The following is a 22,885-nucleotide window of genomic DNA, read 5'->3' as shown; positions in this document are numbered from 1 at the left end:
TTATCGAGAGAGGGGATAAGTGTTGTCTTCTGGATCAGAGAAAAGGCCAAGAGCGACATCATGAGAGAGTGATTGGGGAAAGAGACTCAGTTTTTTCTCATGTGTAATAACGATCCTTCTAACGGGAACTAGCTGTAGCCAGAGCAGTATGGTAAAGGCATTCCCAATGGCCAGAAGAGTGCAGAAGCCTACACATAGTTCAATACACTATTTTTTAAGAATTGTTTTTTGTCTTGCACCATCCTTGATTCTTTTCCTTTTTAACCTTTCCTCCCTAATAAACTGTTTTTTTCTTGTTTTACTGCATTCTCTGGCTTACTTTTTCCTTTCCTTTACCCGAGAAGACCTCACTACTTGAAGTGCAATCACAGTAACATTACTCAGTGGTCTTACATGTTAGCTCCAAAGTCGTCTAAGTAAGCATCATTTACAAATTAGTGTCTTGCATTTTTGGAAAGTCTATAAACTTTTCTGATTTCTGTGAATTTTCCTTTACCCGATATACAGAATAAGTAAAAGCAGTTTGGGTCAGTTTCCATGTGCCATCAGCTCAGGATGATCCTGTGCTGATTTGGTCTTAGTACTCTGCTTCAGAGGACTAAGGCTAAGTGCTGCTTCTTGGAGTCAGAGAAGTCGAACAAAGTTATACTGACTTAGACCTCCTCAGCACCAGGTTTACTGATTTACTGATACTTTTTTTTTTTTTTACATTTTTTTTTTAGTATTCGGCGAAACATTTACTGATGCAGTTGTTCTGAGACTGAATGCTGGAAAGATAGTATTTCTTCATTATGTCCATCAACTGTTAACTTTACTGTTAACATCTTTATATGTAATATGCTATCGTGACTGTTTGTCTGTCTGTCCAGGATTTTAAATCACCTGTAGCTCGCAAACTGTTTGACCTATTGAATTGAAATTTGGTACTCATATAAAATGTGATATGTACTATCCGCTTTCAGGATGATGATTGACCAGTGGCTGCAGTGGCCAGAGTGTGGCGCATCTGTACGGACACTGTTCTCATCCCTACCACCTTCGCCATCACTTCCCCTACCTCTTCAGTGACAGCTTAAGTGAAACATTAAGGAAAACATACTAAGTAATTGCAACACAAACACTGACTTAATCAGTTTTAATGCTAAAAGATGCAGGCATCTAGGGTGGAGAAAAGAAGAGCTGCTCAGGAAGCAGCAAGCACATCAACCTCTGAGCAAACGAATGCTAAACGTACAGAGAAAGAGTATGAAAACTATGAATGCTCAAGTTAAGTGTATTTAGTGCAGTGCGCCGTTACAGGTCAAATATAAGACATATAATTTGGATTAAAATCATTCAAAATTTAACAAATAACTCAAAGTAGGGTACTTTGCATAGAATAGACTGAAACACTTTTTAAAAGTGGCAGATTCCTTTTGATGAACAGAATCATCTCTGTATATTTAGCTGTAAGCTTGTCTCTGATTTCATTAACAATATGTGACAGTGCACTAAGTAATCTGTCACTCTCCACACTACTGCATGGGGCTGAAAGATATTTCCTTTACACCTGAGATAAAGTGAGGAACCACACAGTTTTCACTGACTAATACTTAAGTGATTTATCTGAACGAGAAATTGTGGTCTCTCCCAGGTATGTTTTCTAGCTGTGTTGCAGCAACTTCTAGAACACAGCTCATTGATGTCACTGCATGTTGATCTACAATCTTATTAATCATACGCTCTAAAGTACTGCTAGGCTTGTCCTTCCATGGACTTTTATCAGATGGTGCTACATAATCTTGTCCAGCTGCCTCTAGGCCACACAGTTCCAGCAGCTCCAGCAACACTATCTCCTTGGCTATATTGTTTAAAAAGAAACAAACCTTGTATCTATAAGAGGAAACATTTTTTTCCTGATAATATGTAAGCCAGGTTTATGTCAAATCAATTGACAGGTTTTTTTTAAAGATGTTTTACGTAATTGAAGAGATTCTTCGAAAATGCTGTTTATTTTAAGAAATTTTGTCAATCAAGGGTTTTTTTTTTTAATTAACCGCCCTAGAGAAATAATTCATAATAAATTCTTCAACACAAATTTGTGAAAATGTATTGCTAACACATGCAGTTTCTAAAGAATATCTGTCTGTCTGCCTCTCTGTCTGTCTATCTATATAGGTGAGAATGAGATATATTCCACTTAAAGAATTTTTAATAGTGAGTATATAGAAAATTAAAATAATGAATCGTGAAGCATTATTGGTGTGTAGTTTTGATATTTACGTAACACTGCAAGCAATCACTGAACATAAAACTTACATGCTGGTTTTATTGGTATGTTTATCTGCATCAGTACTGACAACTCTCAGATCAGATCGGGTTGGGGAGCATGCACTGGTACAGCACATTGCTGTACCCCAGAACGAAATAGCTTGGGAACCCGTTTGGCATTCCCCTAGGACGACACGTGATTCATTCCCACTCTCCAGAAATGACCATCTATCTGCCACAGCCAGGTGTTACATGGGCATCCCTTTGGCCTGGTTCAGCTGCTTGGGTCTTCTGCAATGAGGATCCTGTGAGCCGGATCACCCTCCGGCCCATAGCTGTATTGTACTGTCGTAACTGATGCTTCCTCACATTGCAGGTAATGTGTCTTATTTGGGACTCCATAAGCAACCACTCATTTGACACAAAGCGCAACCACCGTACCCAAGGATTCTCTGAAGAGAAACGGTACCGAAGGAGTCCAGTCTTTGTCTCAGGTCACTGGATAGCATCCATGTCTTGCAACCATACAGCAAAACAGGAAGCACCAAGACTGTGAAGATTTGGACCCTTGTTATTTTACAAAGATGTCGCCCCTTTCCAGCAACATCATGACCCCCATGCTCTCCCAATCCATCTACTGACATAAGAGGCAAAGTCACCAGAGACACAAACACTGCTGATTGCTGTGCACAGGAGGCCATTAAAGACCTGGATCTTGGTATTTAACCTAGACTTTTGCAAGCTCAGACACTCAGACTCCTCACTCAGTCTCTCAAGGGACCTGATCAAAGCCTCCATTGACTCCAAGAAGATTACAGCATCGTCGGCAAAGTCAAGATCAGGGAATCTTTCTTCACCAACAGATTCCCCACAGCCGCTGGACCCCACAACGCTGCCCAGCACCCAGCCCATGTAAGCATTGAGCAGAGTAGGAGCAAGAACACCTCCCTGACAATCCTAGAATCAATTAGGGAAAAATGCAGAGGTTCTGCATCCACTATGCACAACACTCACAGTACTGGTGCATTTTTACAAGTACATGAGCACTGTATTGGACCAAAACCCAAGATCAGTATCTATATCCTCAGAGTAAACAGAAAAATATCGATCAAAATACATTTAATCATTAATGTTTAGTAGCGCCTGAAGTGGACACAAGTAAATGCCGCTACTCACGTTTTGTTGGCTTCTTGGACCTCCTGTCTTGCAGATTTTACAAGGTTTTCTAATCGAGTGCTTGGGTCCCCTTTAGAGTTGTCATCATTATAATTTAAGTACATTTGAATCTGACAAGTTGGTGGTCCCCTTCAAGGTTAGAGTGGGAGATGCCAGTATACTACGGCAAAAAATTGAATAAAGTCAGAATGCAATACCAGTGTGTAACAGCCCACTTCAAACACTTCATCCTACCAGGATTACCCAAATGACACAGCAGCATCTCATTGAAGAAGCCACAGAGGATCCCAGAAGAACATCCTAGGGCATGGGTGCCCAATACGTCGATCTCGATTGACCGGTAGATTGGAAAGAGAGCGCAGGTAAATCGCGTTGCATTCAAAAAAGGACTAGATGATGACGGTCATGCAGACTTCTGGCAGATCGCCACCACAGAAAACCGGGAAAAGAAACAGAAGAGAGAGTAGGGGTTAGTACGGATTTTAGAGCCACCATGAATAGTTATTATAATGAATTGAATATACAGAGTATCAGGATTAAATGAAGGTGAAGTTATCAGAAAGCCATGTTAAAGTAATGTAACAAGACACTGCACTTAACAAAGTGCTTATAATACTTAAGAATTTGCAGTTTCAAAGCACGAAGAAATAATTTTATTTGGTTATTGTGTATACTGACTCTTGTTTTTAATATATTGTGAGAAAAGCAGTGTCACACATATAATATGTTGGGTTCTGTTATGGAAGCCCAGTTTAATGGCAAAGCAGCAAAAGTCCATCTGTACTATAAGGGTTTACACACGTCAAGTGCAGATTAAATTATGGTTCTTAAGGAAACAGCTATTTCTTTGTCCCTGGTTGGACATATTCTGAACACTAACTTCTTGTCTGGCACAGTCTTACATTGCAGTTGTGCCAGAAGAGGTGAGACTTCCTTTGCTGGTCAGAAGTGATGTCAGTGGCACTACTACATGTTGTGATGTATTCTAGGTCAAAAAAGGGAAAGAGTTAACAATTGTGTTACAACCCAGTCCGGCCACTTCTTACATACTTGAATCGAGCCAAGCTCCCTGAACACACTAGGATAGGTTATTAAAATAAATGTAGTAGTATTAAAATGGAAAAAAAAAATATTGTAGCAAAGGCCCCTTATCTACCTGTGTAATTAATACCTGGAAGTTCTGCTTAGAAGATTGTTGATATACTTATTACGATTATTAAAACTTACCTTGATTTTCCTGAATTGTACTAATTTGATTCTGTCTTTTTGTACTATTGATCATGAAATACATTAGAATAAATTAAGTCAGGCATTTGGAAAAATACAAAAACAAGCACATGATATTAAAACGCTTTAATATTTTTATTACTATCCAGCACTGACATTAAAGTTACCTGAACCAAAAGTTGAATGGTTTTAAAAATGGGCATGCAGGCTTCTTGCAGTGGCACTGAAACACCACCTATGGCTAGTGCAGTGATGGAACATCATTCTGTTCTCCTGAGTTGTTAAATTATTTTGTAGTTCCAGTAAGAATAGTACGCTGCTATGCTAACAATAAGCTATAGATTTACATTGAATGTTGTTTACCTATTTACCTTTATTTATTTACTTACTTCCTAGAGCTGTCAGAGACGGCTGGGGAGGCGATCCGGCCCTGACGCCCAGGAGGACTGGAGGACGGCTTGCGCCTTCCCCAGACCATGTGGGGGCAACCGCCCTGGTTGCTTTGGGGACCACGGGTAGGGAGCTTGGAAGCTCAACCCTGTAGGGGCCAGGGATGCCCAGCTGGCTTCGGAGCCCTTGACCTCAGCACTTCCGCCACACCCGGAAATGCTGGGGGGAAGAGGAACGGGGACACCCGGAGTGTTTCCGGGTGCGCAGCCGGCGCTTCCACCACACAGGGGAGTGTCAATAGAGGAGTGTCGGGAAGCACCTGGAGTTCGTCCGGGTGTGGATATAAGGGGCCGTCACCCTCCATTCGATGGCTGGAGTTGGGTGGAAGAGGACAGAGCTCGGAGGAGAGGAGTGGAGGCGGACCAGAGAAGAAAAAGGTATTGTGTGAAGGCCTGGACTTGAAGGGGTGATTGGTGCTTCGGCACTGGGTTAATGCACTTATTTGTAAATAATATTGTAAATAAACGTGTGTGTGGTTATCAACATCATGTCTACCTGTCTGTGTCCGGGCTGTACCTCACAATGGCATCCCAGATGGGAGACTCTGCCTGGTTCAAGGCAGGGACTCCAAAAAAAATAATTTTGTGGGCAGTCCAGAGCAGCAGATAAGCCCACACACGCGCTGGCACACACAAGAGAGCAATCTACCCCATAATGGCAAATGCTCAGATCCAACCCCGTTTGCATCCATACAGAGCAACGGGAGACTGCCGCTGGCTTGGAGCATAGGGTGCTAGGACCCAGGGCACTCATCAGCCCTCGTCCTGTCAGCCCCTGCAATCTTCTACCCCTCACCTCGCGCACAGCACTCCTCGTCGCATCCGTTGTCGGAGAACCCCCTACTCGGATCCAGTCATTAGAATCACGGCCATTTTCGGTGGGCTTTCCTTTATGCTTTACGGAGTTAACTGTATCTCACCGTCCCCACTGTACCTTTCCGGCCGAAGAACAACAGCAACAGCAATGCGCCATTCTGTCCACTCTCGCAGCGGCTCCAGTGACGTGACCGCCTTCCTCTCCAGCTTTAGCAACTCTGCCCAGAGGGCACACAGCACCTGCAACAACTGATACTCTGCGGACTGAAGGCAGGCCTCCAGCTCCGACAGAGCAGCCAGCAAGGACAGGAAGTTAGCCGGCAGTGAGCTTACCTGTCAACCGCATGCCGGCGACTTCCTGTGGGCCTCTTCCTCCGGCCCAATCGGGTCTCTCCCTGGCACGTGAGGGACAGTCCTTCGTCCTGTCTCTCTCCAGTCATCGGTGGGCACAGAAGACACACCATCCAATCGTGTGCCTGTCACAGGGAAGGACTTCCTGTCCGTGGCCATTTTGGCTCCCCTCCCAAGCTGCAGCGGCTCCATCTCTGCAGCTCCCGCAGCCGTCGACATGCCGTCGAAGCTCCACAGACCAGCACGCGTCCACCACTGACGGGGATCCGGGCAGTCCCTGCCTGCAAAAAAGAAAACACGCCCGGCCCCCCAGGGCCGGCTGTTGGTAGGCAGGGAACTCACCTCCTGGATCCCATCTAACCGAGGAGACGTCCTTGGTGTGTCCTCCCTAGACGCAATTCCGACGGCACGCCTGTAGGAGCTCGCAGCACACCTGCCACACCTGTTGTCAAAACACGTCTCCTGCAGACCCATGGCGGTCCGTTGGGTAAGTTCCTTCCACGAGTTGTGTGCATGCCGCTACCGCCGGGCCGTCCACAATGATATTTTTTACTGCAGATTCCTGCTTTGAACCAGGTGGTGAATCCTGCTGACTATGCCAGTTTGAACTAAGCCCCGGACACAGACAAGAAGACATGGCAAATTCACCCCCACATGTTTATTTTACAGTATTTACAAAGTTCAAAGTGCACCACAAACCCCAAGACTTCCCCAAAAGTCCAGGCCTCTCACACTATCTGCCTTTCTCTTCAGGCCGCCTCCACTCTCTCTTCTCCTGCTTCGTCCACTCCTCACCCGACTCCAGCCTTGAATGAAGGGAGGCAGACCCTTTTATCCACACCCGGATGTGCTCCAGTTGTCTCCCGGCAATCTCCCACCGACATGCCCCCAGTGTGGCGGAAGTGCCGGCTGTATCCCCGGAAGCAGTCCGGGCGTCCCTGCTCCTCTTCCCCCCCAGCACTTCCGGGTGTGGCAGAAGTGCTGCGGTCCAGGGCTCCAAAGACATGGGGGTGCCCCCTGGCGGTGACCACGGGCCCCTACAGGGTTGAGCTTCCAAGCTCCCTACCCATGGCCCCCAAAGCAACCAGGGTGGTCACCCCCACATGGTTTGGGGAAGGCGCAAGCCCTCCTCTGGTCCTTCTGGACGTCTCATCCAGGTCGCCTCCCCAGCTGTGTCTAAAACAGTGTAAAGTCATAGGTAGAGTGCAGAGCTTCCCATGTACATACAGTGGTGTGAAAAACTATTTGCCCCCTTCCTGATTTCTTATTCTTTTGCATGTTTATCACACAAAATGTTTCTGATCATCAAACACATATAACCATTAGTCAAATATAACACAAGTAAACACAAAATGCAGTTTTTAAATGATGGTTGTTATTATTTAAGGAGAAAAAAAATCCAAACCTACATGGCCCTGTGTGAAAAAGTAATTGCCCCCTGAACCTAATAACTGGTTGGGCTACCCTTAGCAGCAATAACTGCAATCAAGCATTTGCAATAACTTGCAATGAGTCTTTTACAGTGCTCTGGAAGAATTTTTGCAGAACTCATCTTTGCAGAATTGATGTAACTCGGCTTTATTTGAGGGTTTTCTAGCATGAACCGCCTTTTAAAGGTCATGCCATAGCATCTCAATTGGATTCAGGTCAGAACCATTAGTCAAATATAACACAAGTAAACACAAAATGCAGTTTTTAAATGATGGTTTTCATTATTTAGGGAGAAAAAAAACCCAAACCTACATGGCCCTGTGTGAAAAAGTAATTGCCCCTTGTTAAAATAACCTAACTCTGGTGTATCACACCTGAGTTCAATTTCAGAGCCACCCCAGGCCTGATTACTACCACACCTGTTTCAATCAAGAAATCACTTAAATAGGAGCTGCCTGACACAGAGACGTAGACCAAAAGCACCTTAAAAGCTAGACATCATGCCAAGATCCAAAGAAATTCAGGAACAAATGAGAACAGAAGTAATTGAGATCTATCAGTCTGGTAAAGGTTATAAAGCCATTTCTAAAGCTTTGGGTCTCCAGTGAACCACAGTAAGAGCCATTATCCACAAATGGCAAAAACATGGAACAGTGGTGAACCTTTCCAGAAGTGGCCGGCCGACCAAAATTACCCCAAGAACGTAGAGACGACTCATCCGAGAGGTCACAGAAGACCCCAGGACAACGTCTAAAGAACTGCAGGCCTCACTTGCCTCAATTAAGTGCAGTGTTCACGACTCCACCATAAGAAAGAGACTGGGCAAAAACGGCCTGCAAGGCAAATGTCCCGTTACATCTGGCGTAAAAGGAATACAGCATTTCAGAAAAAGAACATCATACCAACAGTAAAATATGGTGGTGGTAGTGTGATGGTCTGGGGTTGTTTTGCTGCTTCAGGACCTGGAAGGCTTGCTGTGATACATGGAACCATGAATTCTACTGTCTACCAAAAAATCCTGAAGGAGAATGTCCGGCCATCTGTTCGTCAACTCAAGCTGAAGCGATCTTGGGTGCTGCAATACGACAATGACCCAAAACACACCAGCAAATCCACCTCTGAATGGCTGAAGAAAAACAAAATGAAGACTTTGGAGTGGCCTAGTCAAAGTCCTGACCTGAATCCAATTGAGATGCTATGGCATGACCTTTAAAAGGCGGTTCATGCTAGAAAACCCTCAAATAAAGCTGAGTTACATCAATTCTGCAAAGATGAGTTCTGCAAAAATTCTTCCAGAGCACTGTAAAAGACTCATTGCAAGTTATTGCAAACGCTTGATTGCAGTTATTGCTGCTAAGGGTGGCCCAACCAGTTATTAGGTTCAGGGGGCAATTACTTTTTCACACAGGGCCATGTAGGTTTGGATTTTTTTTCTCCTTAAATAATAACAACCATCATTTAAAAACTGCATTTTGTGTTTACTTGTGTTATATTTGACTAATGGTTAAATGTGTTTGATGATCAGAAACATTTTGTGTGACAGACATGCAAAAGAATAAGAAATCAAGAAGGGGGCAAATAGTTTTTCACACCACTGTATACAAAGTACAGCGATGGCAAAAGTGCATTCTTGTTCCGATATAGAACCGTCGTCATGATCTGAGTTGACCTCTGTTATAGAGTATCTATGTGAAAACAGCAGTGTCAAATGGGTATTCGTGAATGCAGCTGAGAGAATAAAACTGAATAAATAAAAAAAAAAGGTAACCTTTACAAGTATCTTAAATTACACTGGCTGTTACAGACTGAAATCAAATGTATGTTTTTATTTTAAAATTGTAAGAATACGTGCAGCTCACTTCTCAAAACGGACTCGTCCGGGATCGAACCCTTGAATATTTGATTACCAGTTAACATTTGATACCTTTGCGCCACTGAAGCAATCGTAGCAAATGCGAATCAATGTCGCACCCTAACACAGGTTTTTTTTCTGCAGTTATATTCTTGAATGGAAGTGCACTTGTTCTGTTGTATTTGTACCTTTTGTGAAAGTGTTTCTTTGATATTTGGAATTGAGGCTTCACACATTAGTCACTTCATGTGTACATTTTGCCCATTATTACTAAAACACGAAAAACGTTTCTGTTTTAACGATGTGTTTACATAGATCATTGAAGACACGGAACACACATGAAATGCAAGTGCTCCAAATAATAATACAGCGATCCCTCGCTATATCACGCTTCGACTTTCGCGGCTTCACTCTTATCGCGATTTTTTTCTCATACACGCTTATGTCACTACGCATGTGCTTTCTGAGAACTTATATCTAAGCCGTACGATGGCTCCTAAACATGCTGCATTTTCTAAGCCTTCTGACAATAAAACTAAGCGCCGGAGGAAGATGCTTACTATCCAGGAGAAGGTGAAACTCTTGAATATGATTAAAGATGGCAATACCCTACAAAAACCTCCTCACGCATATGAAATGACAGCGCCAGCAACTGCCTATCAAGATGTTCTTCAGCCATGCACCCAGACACCCACTGCCTACTTCTAGTACTCTTTCAACAGAAGAAGACAGCAACGCATCTGCTGAAGATACTGCACCAACCTCTGAAGACTCTCCTACTTAGGTCGTGTCTTCATAGGTTAGTGGTTGTGTGTAAGAACTGTGTGTGTTTGTGTGCAATTAAATGTACAGTACAATAATCTACTATATAAAAGCGTTTGGGATTGTCCTTCTGTCCCGTGAGTGCAAAGCGTAGTGGTATTCCGCTTATTACAGACTTACTACTTGCGGCTTGAGGTACGAAGCGACGCGATGTGAGCAGAGTTCTGGTGCTCTCATCGTTCCCTTGCTTTTGTGCGCGATGCGCTGGAAAAATAGACAAAATTATGTCTCTGGAAATAATTAATGTTGATGGAGTACAAATACCTCATCGCGTAGTAAATATCAGGGGAGATGGTGCTTGCTTATTCTCATCTATAGCTTATTTAGTGCATGAAACTCCGTCTTTAGCGGTACAGATTCGGGCTGACATTGTACGACTTTGGACAGGCACTTGAGGGGATAAAAAAAACATAGGTTTTCGGGAGATGTTATGAATGGGCACTTTGATGTTGTCATTCCCTACACTTACATGCCTGATGTACACATGGAGCGCACAAAAATTGAGGATAAAAGTCTGTCGCCTTAAAAGGCGAGTGCGACTAGTAATATGATATTTGTAACGTGTAATATGTCTTATTTTCTCTTATTTTGTCTAATATATTGGGTAATACGAGTGTAATGGTGACTAAAGGGTGTTATTTCATGTCTAGAGGGCTCTAATAATGTTAAAAAACGTATTTGGAAGGTCGTAAGCAGGTTTTCTATACCCTAACTGTGAAAATATTCTATTCATTTATCCCGGTAGAGTCTGGAGCAGATTAACTGTGATAAACGAGGGTTCACTGTATAGTATTTATAAAAGATGGCATTTTTCTTGACTTCTAACTCTATACAACTCTAAGCAACTGACACGCAGGTAAACAGACTTGAGCTGAGAAAACTGTGTGGGGTTGTGACAGCAGGCTGCTTGCTGTTTATCCACGCATTTAGAGGACAAAACGCTGACAGAGAGGTGAGAAGTGATTTAAGGTGGGACAGATCTACAAGTTTTTTCGTAGGCTCTGGTAATTCTAATGTTAATAAAACTCGCAGCACAGAGGTTATGGCAAATCTCCGGCTACACCAGGTGCTCAAAGAAATCTACCTTATTACTTCAGTCACTCTAGACATCAAGAGAAAGCAGAGAAAGTTAAAAGCAGCATGGTATTTATTACAGGAATAATAACAACGGTGGAAAAAAAATAATAAGAAATAGGACTGATAGTAAAGTCTGGATATATATATAGTCTTTAGAAAAAGCTTACGAAAAAGTAAAGATGACAAGGATGAATGTCGCAGGTGGCTTGTGCTCTAGCACTCGTAGTTGTTCATTATATGCTTTTCTGACAATCAGATGGAAGTGGCTGCACTTTGCTGGTTCCTTCTTCTGACATCACTCTGTTCTCTTCTCCTGACGTCTTTGACTCTTCTTCTTCCTCCCTCCTATGTTGCTCTTCAGACAAGGCATATTTATTATAAAATTCTACTTGGTGTTTTGCAAGACTTGATTGTTAGATGTTCTGATTGGGTGGCTGGCAATATGATTCACTGTCTGTTTTCCCAAATAATAAAACTTCCTTCGATATTGCTTAGTACCTACTGGCATGTCTTCCTGTCCCAGGCTGTAAACCCATTTAGCAACTTACTGTCCCAGATGTCCATCCTTTCTCAGGTTATAAAGTAATTGATAGCCTGAGGCATTGCCATGTCTTCCTCTTTTGCTTGAACAGCTGTTTTAAAAGTGAGGAACAATTTGGAAGAAGTTATGCTTTAATGTGTCCTGTGTTTAAATGCATCTGTTGTTTTTGTCTTGTACTAAATATAATGAAAATATAAACCAAAATGTACAGTTTTTGTACCCCACAACATACATATACAAATATATAGTAACAGAAGTGAGTCCTTTCTTTTGCTGAGTCCCTGTTAGTAGAGGAAGGAATAAGGCTTTAATAAGAATGATCCCACAACCCTACTCAGGGCAAAGAGGATTTAGAAGATGGATGGATCTAATTATATCTCATTAGGCAAATAACATGAATGAATTCTAACACTCAGTATTTCATTTTCTGGATCACACATTTATGTTTTAATTGTAATGTGCTCACTTTTACACCTTATGTATGTGTCCAGTTTCCTGCTACCTTTTTTCCCCACTCCAACTGTTCATATCAAATAAAATCTGTCCAGCATTAAAATAGTGCCTGGAATAAGAAGTTTAAGGCAGTTCTGCACAATACACACTATGTCTCAATACCTGAACACCCTTATTAGTTAATCCACCTTATTCAAAAGCGATTGAACCTTACTCACTCTATGGAAACAGGCCTGTTCTGAAACTTTTCCATCTTGCTTTAGTCTGTGATTCTTCACCCGTTTCCATCTTAGGATGAACTGCACCGCCGATGATATGTAAGTGAGCTCCTTGGGTGCTAGTGATTGAAATGGTACCAGCTGACTATGGAAATATTTAATATACCTCACTTTACATTCCTCAGTCTCTTCATTCTCTAATGTTGTAGACATAAGGTAGCCTGCAAATCCTTCTTGCTCTTCCTGTGACTTCTTTCAAGTTCAGAGCTTATACTACATAATTACTCTGAAAAAGAACTAGGAGTAAAAATCTGCTTTTAAGTATCAATGCCCCTACAAGGCAGCCAAACAGCTACAATTAAAGATGACTAAAAGGGTTATAAAAAAAAGTAATGTTTTGGTGAATTAACTTAATCTGACATTATAAAAAAGTAGAAAAATACAGTATGACCTTTAATTAAATTTATTTTGAAAAAAAAGTAATTCCTATCAAGAAATAATTTTTTTTAAAAAGCCACATGTGCCACGATTGTTGTCACCTCTGCATTTAATGCTTTGTGCAACCTTCCTTAGTCAATAAAACAGCACTGAATCTACTCCAGTGATATCTTGCAATGTGAAGTCAAGCAAAATGACACCTTTTATTGGCTAACTAAAAAGATTACAATATGCAAGCTTTCGAGGTAACTCAGATCTCTTCATACCCTAAATATTCTGTTGCATTGGGAATGTCAGAGACTAGATGATCCCAAGATGCTACGTTTATTTGTATTTCACTAACAGTTAACCTTGAGGATTTTTCACCTCACTTACCACCATGCTCACTGTGCACAGGAGCAAAAAAAAAAAACAAAAAACTTCCTTTTTCAGGGAAGTTAGTCTATGCTCTTTTCATTTGAGTTGTGTGTTCTGTTGTCTTTCCCCATAACCACCATGAGACCCATTGCGTCAAATCCTGTAAGATGAAGACTAAAAGAAACAAAGAACTACCTAAGAACATTTATGTTAGGTAGAGTGGCCAGTGAGGGCTGGGTGGTCCTTTCTCCTGGAACCTCTACAAATTTTGTATTTATTCTTCAGCTTGACTGGCTTTTTTTTTGTCTACCCTGGCCAACTGACCCTATCATTTGACTGTCATTTAGAGACTTGGAAAAAAAACAGTATATATTTAGGAACTCTGTTTCTGATTTATCATATGTAAGTGTGTGTTATTTATTTTTTGTATACTATTTGTGTCTTTATTATTTAATTTTAGTTAGATTTTCTTTGCATTTAACTATTTCTTTGATATGTTGAAAAGCAGTTTGAGCTACATCCTTTGTATGAAAATTTGCTATAGAAATAAATGTTGTTTCCCATGTTGATGAATAAATAAGGTGATTTGGCAGCTGTTCCATCGTATATATTTAAACCCCAGTGAAACAGAAAGTCATGTATTACTGAGGACAAAATGCTTAAGTTACACTTTTGTTCACAAGAATTTCTAAGGGAAACAGTTTTCATGGCTTTTGTGGTTTTATTAAACATAGTTATTTTTTGATGAGAAATTATTTTTCTTAGAATAAATATACTTTAGTTCAAGATTGGATTTCTGTCATTCTCTTCATTAAAGTAATTCACCAAAAGGAGATTTTTTTAACAACCCTTTTTACTCATTTTTGCCAAGGTATCAATAATTATGGAGGGGGCTGTATTAATAATAATAATAATAATAAAAGGTCTCACCACATCTTCAACCATATTTGCTTGCAACACACTCTTCTCTATTTATTCACCAAGCTTAAGCTTTTAAGCTCTTGTGTAATTCACTCATCCAATCCCAATTTATGTGGCTGTGCCATTCCCAAACAGGGGTTTCCATCTAAACTGTGGTGACACACATTCAGACTCACACCTTGGGATAAACACAAATACCCACAAAAGCAGGGCAGAAATAAAATTAATGAATTTCTTCTCTAGATCCATGTTAATTTCAATTTCAGCTGAATAAGTTAATCAATAAAAAAGAATGTTATAAAAACAGGTTTGTAATCAGTGTTTTTATTCTTGTTTTAGCAAATGCAGCAACAAGCACCACAAAAAGTGGAACTAAGCAAGGTACCAGAATATATTAAGAAAGCTGCCAAAAAAGCTGCAGAATTCAATATTAATTTTAACAGAGAAAGGATGGAAGAAAGACGAGCTTATTTTGATCTTCAAACTCATGTAAGTAGAGTATTTTTATTTTTTTTTAGTTTTTCTCAAAAGATCGCTAAATACATACAGTGGTGTGAAAAACTATTTGCCCCCTTCCTGATTTCTTATTCTTTTGCATGTTTGTCACACAAAATGTTTCTGATCATCAAACACATATAACCATTAGTCAAATATAAAACAAGTAAACACAAAATGCAGTTTTTAAATGATGGTTTTTATTGTTTAGGGAGAAAAAAAATCCACACCTGCATGGCCCTGTGTGAAAAAGTAATTGCCCCTTGTTTAATAACCTAACTCTGGTGTATCACACCAGAGTTCAATTTCCGTAGCCACCCCCAGGCCTGATAACTGCCACACCTGTTTCAATCAAGAAATCACTTAAATAGAAGCTGCCTGACACAGAGAAGTAGATCAAAAGCTAGACATCATGCCAAGATCCAAAGAAATTCAGGAACAAATGAGAACAGAAGTAATTGAGATCTATCAGTCTGGTAAAGGTTATAAAGCCATTTCTAAAGCTTTGGGACTCTAGAGAACCACAGTGAGAGCCATTATCCACAAATGGCAAAAACATGGAACAGTGGTGAACCTTCCCAGGAGTGGCCGGCCGACCAAAATTACCCAAAGAGCGCAGAGACGACTCATCCGAGAGGTCACAAAAGACCCCAGGACAACGTCTAAAGAACTGCAGGCCTCACTTGCCTCAATTAAGGTCAGTGTTCACGACTCCACCATAAGAAAGAGACTGGGCAAAACGGCCTGCATGGCAGATTTCCAAGACACAAACCACTGTTAAGCAAAAAGAACATTAGGGCTCGTCTCAATTTTGCTAAGAAACATCTCAGTGATTGCCAAGACATTTGGGAAAATATCTTGTGGACTGATGAGACAAAAGTTGAACTTTTTGGAAGGCAAATGTCCCGTTACATCTGGCGTAAAAGGAACAGAGCATTTCAGAAAAAGAACATCATACCAACAGTAAAATATGGTGGTGGTAGTGTGATGGTCTGGGGTTGTTTTGCTGCTTCAGGACCTGGAAGGCTTGCTGTGATAGATGGAACCATGAATTCTACTGTCTACCAAAAAATCCTGAAGGAGAATGTCTGCCCATCTGTTCGTCAACTCAAGCTGAAGCGATCTTGGGTGCTGGAACAGGACAATGACCCAAAACACACCAGCAAATCCACCTCTGAATGGCTGAAGAAAAACAAAATGAAGACTTTGGAGTGGCCTAGTCAAAGTCTTGACCTGAATCCAATTGAGATGCTATGGCATGACCTTTAAAAGGCGGTTCATGCTAGAAAACCCTCAAATAAAGCTGAGTTACATCAATTCTGCAAAGATGAGTTCTGCAAAAATTCCTCCAGAGCGCTGTAAAAGACTCATTGCAAGTTATTGCAAACGCTTGATTGTAGTTATTGCTGCTAAGGGTGGCCCAACCAGTTATTAGGTTCAGGGGGCAATTACTTTTTCACACAGGGCCATGTAGGTTTGGATTTTTTTTTCTCCCTAAATAATAAAAACCATCATTTAAAAACTGCATTTTGTGTTTACTTGTGTTATATTTGACTAATGGTTAAATGTGTTTGATGATCAGAAACATTTTGTGTGCCAAACATGCAGAAGAATAAGAAATCAGGAAGGGGCAAATAGTTTTTCACACCACTGTATATACTCATTATGTCTTTGTGAAGCTTGCAGATCAGAGGTTTTTAAGCAGTGATAGTAACAAGTCTGTGTGCTGCCTGAAACTACACAACAGCATTTACCATGTTGTATTGTTGCCAGTATTCACTGCTACTTTGCTTATTGTTATTATTTATGAATAATGAAATAATACATTATTTAATATAAGTTGAAACTTAATTGCTGCTTGTATTTTACTACACCTAATTGCCTGAGGTTATAAATGCTGAAGGGAAGGTGGGGAGACGTTATATACTACAGTATATACTACAGAACATTGGTAAGTCTGTGAGATTTGAGGCATTCTGAAAAAGGCTACACATTAATAATACAAAAGGGGAAAGTACAGTTATATACTGTAGAATACCTGGCCAACGCAAGCAAGTTCACATTTTACATGTCAATCTTTTGAAGGAGTGGCATGATCAGGGAGAGGCTGTGGTGACAGCCTGCATTTCCTATTGTTAATGACTTGACTAACACACAGGACAGTGAATTGTTTGTGTTGATTGACAGAAACAGTGATGTTTTTTCTTTGCTTCCTGGTAAAACTAAACTTGCTAAGTATAAGATTATTACAGACCCAAGTGTTAAGGTACACATGTGCCCATATGAAATACTGGAAGCAAGACAGGATGTAGTTTGCCAAGATGTAAAGCAGATGCTTAAGTTGAGGGTAATTACCATGAAAAAAAAACTTTTCTCTATCTTCAAAAAAAGGCAGTTACAGAGTCCAGGTGAGAATGCAGAACAAGAGTTATGCAAATTTCACAGATCATGAAGTGAGTGACAATTGAACAAATATAATTTTATACTTTTTCTAGTTACATCACCTTATCTAATATATCACATCATCTGACTGCTAATATGCAAAACTTTATCATCTGCTTCAGTCAACTAAAGCCGCCAATAGTTTCTGACTTTTGTCAATCTTTACACCAATTCATTAAGGGGGGTGTTTAGCAGATTTTCCTATTGATCTCAGCACCACTTGATAGGAGGGGGTATATGGGCTTTCCAATTACTTTATTTCCTATTTCTGGAGGGGTATTCGTTACTCATTTACCTTATTCTTTCCTTGGCAAATTACATTGGTAGCTTCTTGAAGATGAAGCAGAGAACTTTGGCACTTAATCTTTAAGTTATATTTAGTTAACCCTTGAGTTACATTGAATCCTTTTCCTTATATTTAATAATTAAGTTATGTTACAACTTCATATATACACTACTGGTCAAAAGTTTTAGAACACCTCAGTTTTTCTAGTTTTTCCTTCAAATGTAATGAGTTGAAATGCAATGAATAATCTAAAATGGTGAAAAGGAAAGCAGTAAACTGCCAGAGGTTTAAATGTATAGTTTAGGTTTACAAGAACTAGAGAACAAGGAATTGGGTTACACCGTGCAGATGTTCTGCAGCAATTAAAGTAAATTAAGCCCTGTAAAATAAAGCAAACAATTTGAAAATGTGTCCCACATTCTGTTGTTTACTTAAAAGCCCTCTGTCTGTCTAAGAGCAGAGCTGAACAGACTGTGTTACTACATCCTCTGAGGTACAACTTGAACAATATTCCAGTGATAATGGCAAGAAAATGGCCATTAGCAAAATTAAATGAGACAGAGCACTATTACCCATTGTAGTATAAGGCTTTCATTTAGAGAAACTGCAAAAAAGAAATCAAAATGACAACTATGATAAGAAGAGTTCTGGCAGACCTAAAGCCCACACAAGTTTCTCAGGGTCACCAGTTTGGGTGATAGGCACCTCACAGTACAACAGCTTCAAGCACAGCTTAGCAGTGGTCAAAAAAGCAAGTTTCTGCTGTGAAGAGACTTTCTGCTGCAGGTTTGATAGGGTGAATGGTAGTATGAAAGCCATTCCTTAAAGAACAGAATAGGGCCTTGAAATACCGGCTGTGGACTATTGCAGACTGGACTGGACAGTTGTACATATGTTTATCCAGTAAAATGCTGTTTTAACCACACTGCATGTACATTCTTTTTTCAGTTATTACAGTTGTGTGATATTCTTGCTTCTGTTGCAATTACATTAATTCTTATATTGCTTCTGAAACATTCCTCCAAAGACTCACACTGACTACAACAAACCCTTATTGTCCTTTCTGTCTAATTCCAGGCATTAAAATTTACAAATGTAATTTAGAGAGCAGGAGAGATGCACATTTTCACAGCCTAATGTTCAACTAATGAACCCTCTACCATCATTTGGGAACTTAACACAATAGGCTGAAATTAACCTCACTTGAACTATAACACTGCTCAAAAAAATTAAGGGAACACTTGAATCTTACTTGGATCTCGATGAACAAAATATTCAAGTGTAAAATCTTTACTGAGTAATACTGTGCATTTCGTTGACAACTAAATTATGTAAAAATGGTCAGTTTAAACCAGAATCATTAACCCATTGAGGGCTGAATTCAACATCACACCAAAAATCAAAGTCAAAAATTGAAATAATGGGATGATGCAACTTGCGTGAATTTCACGTGTGTATGGTCCCCACTTGCCTGTATGCACTCCCAGCAACAACTGGGTATGCTCCTCTTGAGATGGCGGATGGTGTCCTGGGAGGATCTCCTCACAGACTGGATCAGTGCATTAGAGAGCTCCTGGACAGCAGTCTGTGGTGCTACTTGGTGATGGTGGATCCATAGATACTTAATTGCCCCAGAGGTTCTCAGTTGGAGTCAGGTCTGGGAAACGTGTGGGCCAGTCAGTGGCATCAATGACTTCGTCATCCAGATACTGCCAACACACTCTGACCACATGAGGCTGGACATTATCCTGTACCAACTTAAGGTCCAACAGTGCCAGTCAGGGTACTGTTGCTTAACACAGGGAGGGTCCAGACCATCACTGACTTACCGCCATGTTGGATGATGTTGCAGTCTGCATAACATTTATCATGGTATCTCCAAACTCTTTCATGCCGGTCACATTTGCTTAATATGAACTTGCTCTTATCTATGAATAGAATGGAGTGCCAATGGCAGAGCTGCCAATTGTGCTATTCTCTGTTGAATGCCAATCAAGCTGCATGGTGGTATGCTGTGAGCACAGGTCCCTAGAGGATGTCGGGCCTACATGCCACCCTCATGTAGTCTGTTTCTGACAGTTAAGCCAGAAACATGCACATTAATAGCCAGCTGGAGCTAATTTTGCAGGCCTCTGGCAGTGCTCCTCCTGTTCTCACACAAAGGAGCGGATTCCCATCCTGTTTACTGGGATGATGCCTTTCTAAGACCCTATTCGGCTCGGCTCATGTAACGGCCTGTCTCATGGTATCTGTGGTCGCTGAAAGTCAGGAACGACAGGAGATGGACATCAATGTAAAGTAAAGAGCAATTTCTTTATTCTTGGTGAACAGAGACTACAGCGGCTGTCAGCACTGTTCCACTGACAGCTCAAGTCAGACAGCAGCCCCCTGTTAGCAGGAAGACTTTCCTTTTTTATACCCGACTTGTTTGCGAGAATAAAAAAAGGAAGTATGGCAGTTCATTTTGAGGTCACCCAGAGTTTGCAAGTAGCTTAAGATGGCACATTAGATCAATACTTGCAGAAGTACACAGTAGTCTTTATAGCTAGTTTTGCAAGACAGTTACAGAGACAGCACTTTGCAAAACATGTACAGTGATCCCTCGCCATATCGCGCTTCGACTTTCGCGCCTTCACTCCATCGTGGATTTTAAATGTAAGCATATCTAAATATATATCACAGATTTTTCGCTGGTTCATGGATTTCTGCGAACAATGGGTCTTTCAATTTATGTTACATGCTTCCTCAGTTTGTTTGCCCAGTTGATTTCATACAAGGGACGCTATTGGCAGATGGCTGAGAAGCTACCCAATCAGAGCACGCATTACATATTAAATAAAACTCCTCAATGATATACGATATGCTTCCCGCGCGCTGTTTCACACACTTAAAAGCTCTAACAGCCCATATTGATTTTTGATTGTTTGCTTTTCTCTGTCTCTCTCACTCTCTCTGAGAAATACAGGCAGATACTTATCCATCATGCAATACCATCAGGGAGGCGTATGATTGGCCCCATTATCTGCTCCTGACTGAGGGGGTGTGAGCAGAGGGGCTGTTTGCACAGTGGCTGTTTGCTTAAAAGATATGGACGCGCCTGTAAAAAAATGCTGAAAGGCTACCTTCACATTGATCCCTTCATTGCGGCGCTTTATCGCGGTGCTTGCATACTTAAAAGCGCAACCGCCCTATTGATTTTTGATTGTTTACTTTACTCTCTCTCTCTCTGACATTCTCCGCTCCTGAGGCGCACCTTGAAGAAGAAGATATGTTTGCATTCTTTTAATTGTGAGAAAGAACTGTCATCTCTGTCTTGTCATGTAGCACAGTTTAAACTTTTGACTGATGTTAAAAAACGTATTTAGAAGGTCGTAAACAGGTTTTCAATGCTCTGACTGCGAAAATATTAGATTTATAAATAAAGAATCCTACTTCTTGGAAATTCATTTATCTGTCTGGAGAAGATCAACCGCTATAAACGAGGTTTTACTGTATAACTGTGCGGAGAATATTTATAAACAGTGTGGGAGAGTTTCTAAGAGCTTAAAATATATAAAAATAACCATACAAACATATGGTTTCTACTTCGCAGATTTTCACCTATCGCGGGGGGTTCTGGAACGCAACCCCTGTGATCGAGAAGGAATTACTGTACTTCCCTATTCTTCTGCACCATCAGGTTTACAACTCTTCCATGGCTATGTGGCAGTTACAATTTAAGAATCTTATTTCAGCATATATAAGGATTAATATTATACTGTTGGTTAATGCACAGCACATTCTTATTATAGCTTACATTTCACACATAATGATCATCACACATAATAATTGGTTATACAATATCAAAGCTACCTTCAAAGTTAGTTTAGTACATTTGTCTTACAAGAAAACACTCTTACAGCTTAGTGTCTGTATTAGGTTACATTTGTTCAATTGGTTAATTCAAATTATTCTTTCTCATATCTTCTCCATGCTCTTTAGACCTTGTTAAGTTTGACATCTTAATGTGTTAGTAAAACATTATCTACAGATGATCAACACATGCTTTAACTAAACCTAATAAAAACACACCTTCTTCAAAAGATCAGGCAAAGACACGTAATAAATAAAAATGGCGTACACAGTTTGTACAAAATGTGGAGTAATGAAACCAAATAATAAAAAAATGAATGTAGTTTGAGATTGCTTATTAATCACTTTTATTTTAAATATACTACCGGTATGATCATTTTTGTTAAACAGTGCCACAATTTAATGCACATACTAGTGCAGTCAGATGATGGTACACTTTTAAACATTTCTTATTAAATTGACAAATTAATGTTTTGGTGAAACGTGTTCTACAAATGATGGAAACAAAATGTAATAACAGAGAAAAAGTCATGTTTAATGATGTTAGACATAATAATAATAATAATAATCATTCTTCGCATTTACATAGCGCTTTTCTCACTACTCGAAGTGCTCTCCATGCAGGGAGGACCCAGGAAGTAAACCCACAATCTGCTTACTGAAAATCAGCAGTGCTACCACTACGCCACCTGAAGGCAGACCTTTCAAACCTGTGTCTCTTCTGCCTCCAGCCACAGGCTCCTGAATGACATTACAGGGACCTGTAGCTGGAGCTGCCACACAGGGGTCTGTTACTGAAGGTCTGCATCCAGACTCTGTTGAACCCCTGATACAACAATGTAACAGTCCAAGCACAACCAAATTCAATAGTTTGATAATAATTTCAAACATTTAATGTATTTTGTTATACATTAACAATAAAAAAATGTATCAACCTACAGTCTAGATATTATTGTCTGATACAGCTGCACATAGACTATCACCCTCATGTTTGATAAAGTTTTACATTTTTCTTCTACAGTGTCTCAGTTGAATTGTGCTTTGCTCTTGTAGTTAAAATAAACCTTAGATGAAAATAATTCCAGCAAGTAACATTTTGTCCCCTAAATGTCTCTTTTCAGACATTTAAATTTTCCCTTTATGTGTCCTAAATATTAATTTCCAGTTTGTGACAGTACATGAGCTTTGTTTCTCCTTCCTGTCCCCATTCTACAAACATCTAAAAGGAATGATGTTCTCAACCAGTAGGTGGTGGTTTTCATCATCTGTTGTCAATCCTAAATGAGATTATTTTTTTCTTCGAATTTTACATGTATGGCTCAATCAGTTGGAGCACTATAGTCATACAAAAGTTCATCATAACAGAGGGTTCATCCAAACTCATCAAAAAACTCTTAAATCTGAGTCAATCTTACAATTGTTCCGCTTTCT

The 22,885-nt window shown here is 40.3% G+C and overlaps 1 protein-coding gene across 7 annotated transcripts in view; it reads left to right on the top strand.

The window, feature by feature from the left end:
- The window catches only part of phf10 (PHD finger protein 10), a 216,634-nt gene that overhangs the window by 110,675 nt on the left and 83,074 nt on the right, over positions 1 to 22,885 (top strand). For all 7 annotated transcript variants that reach the window (XR_005633000.1, XR_005633001.1, XM_039748276.1 and 4 more), the window contains one exon: positions 14,719 to 14,868. Coding sequence is in view for 5 of the 7 variants with exons in the window: in XM_039748276.1 (XP_039604210.1) it covers positions 14,719 to 14,868 (150 nt within the window). In the remaining 2 variants the exon portion in view is untranslated. The remainder of the gene's footprint in view (positions 1 to 14,718; positions 14,869 to 22,885) is intronic.

This window comes from Polypterus senegalus, chromosome 3, assembly GCF_016835505.1.
Source record: "Polypterus senegalus isolate Bchr_013 chromosome 3, ASM1683550v1, whole genome shotgun sequence".
Classification (NCBI taxonomy): domain Eukaryota; kingdom Metazoa; phylum Chordata; class Cladistia; order Polypteriformes; family Polypteridae; genus Polypterus; species Polypterus senegalus.
Note: the sequence above shows the minus strand (reverse complement) of the source record. Positions and strands in the feature narration are given on the sequence as shown.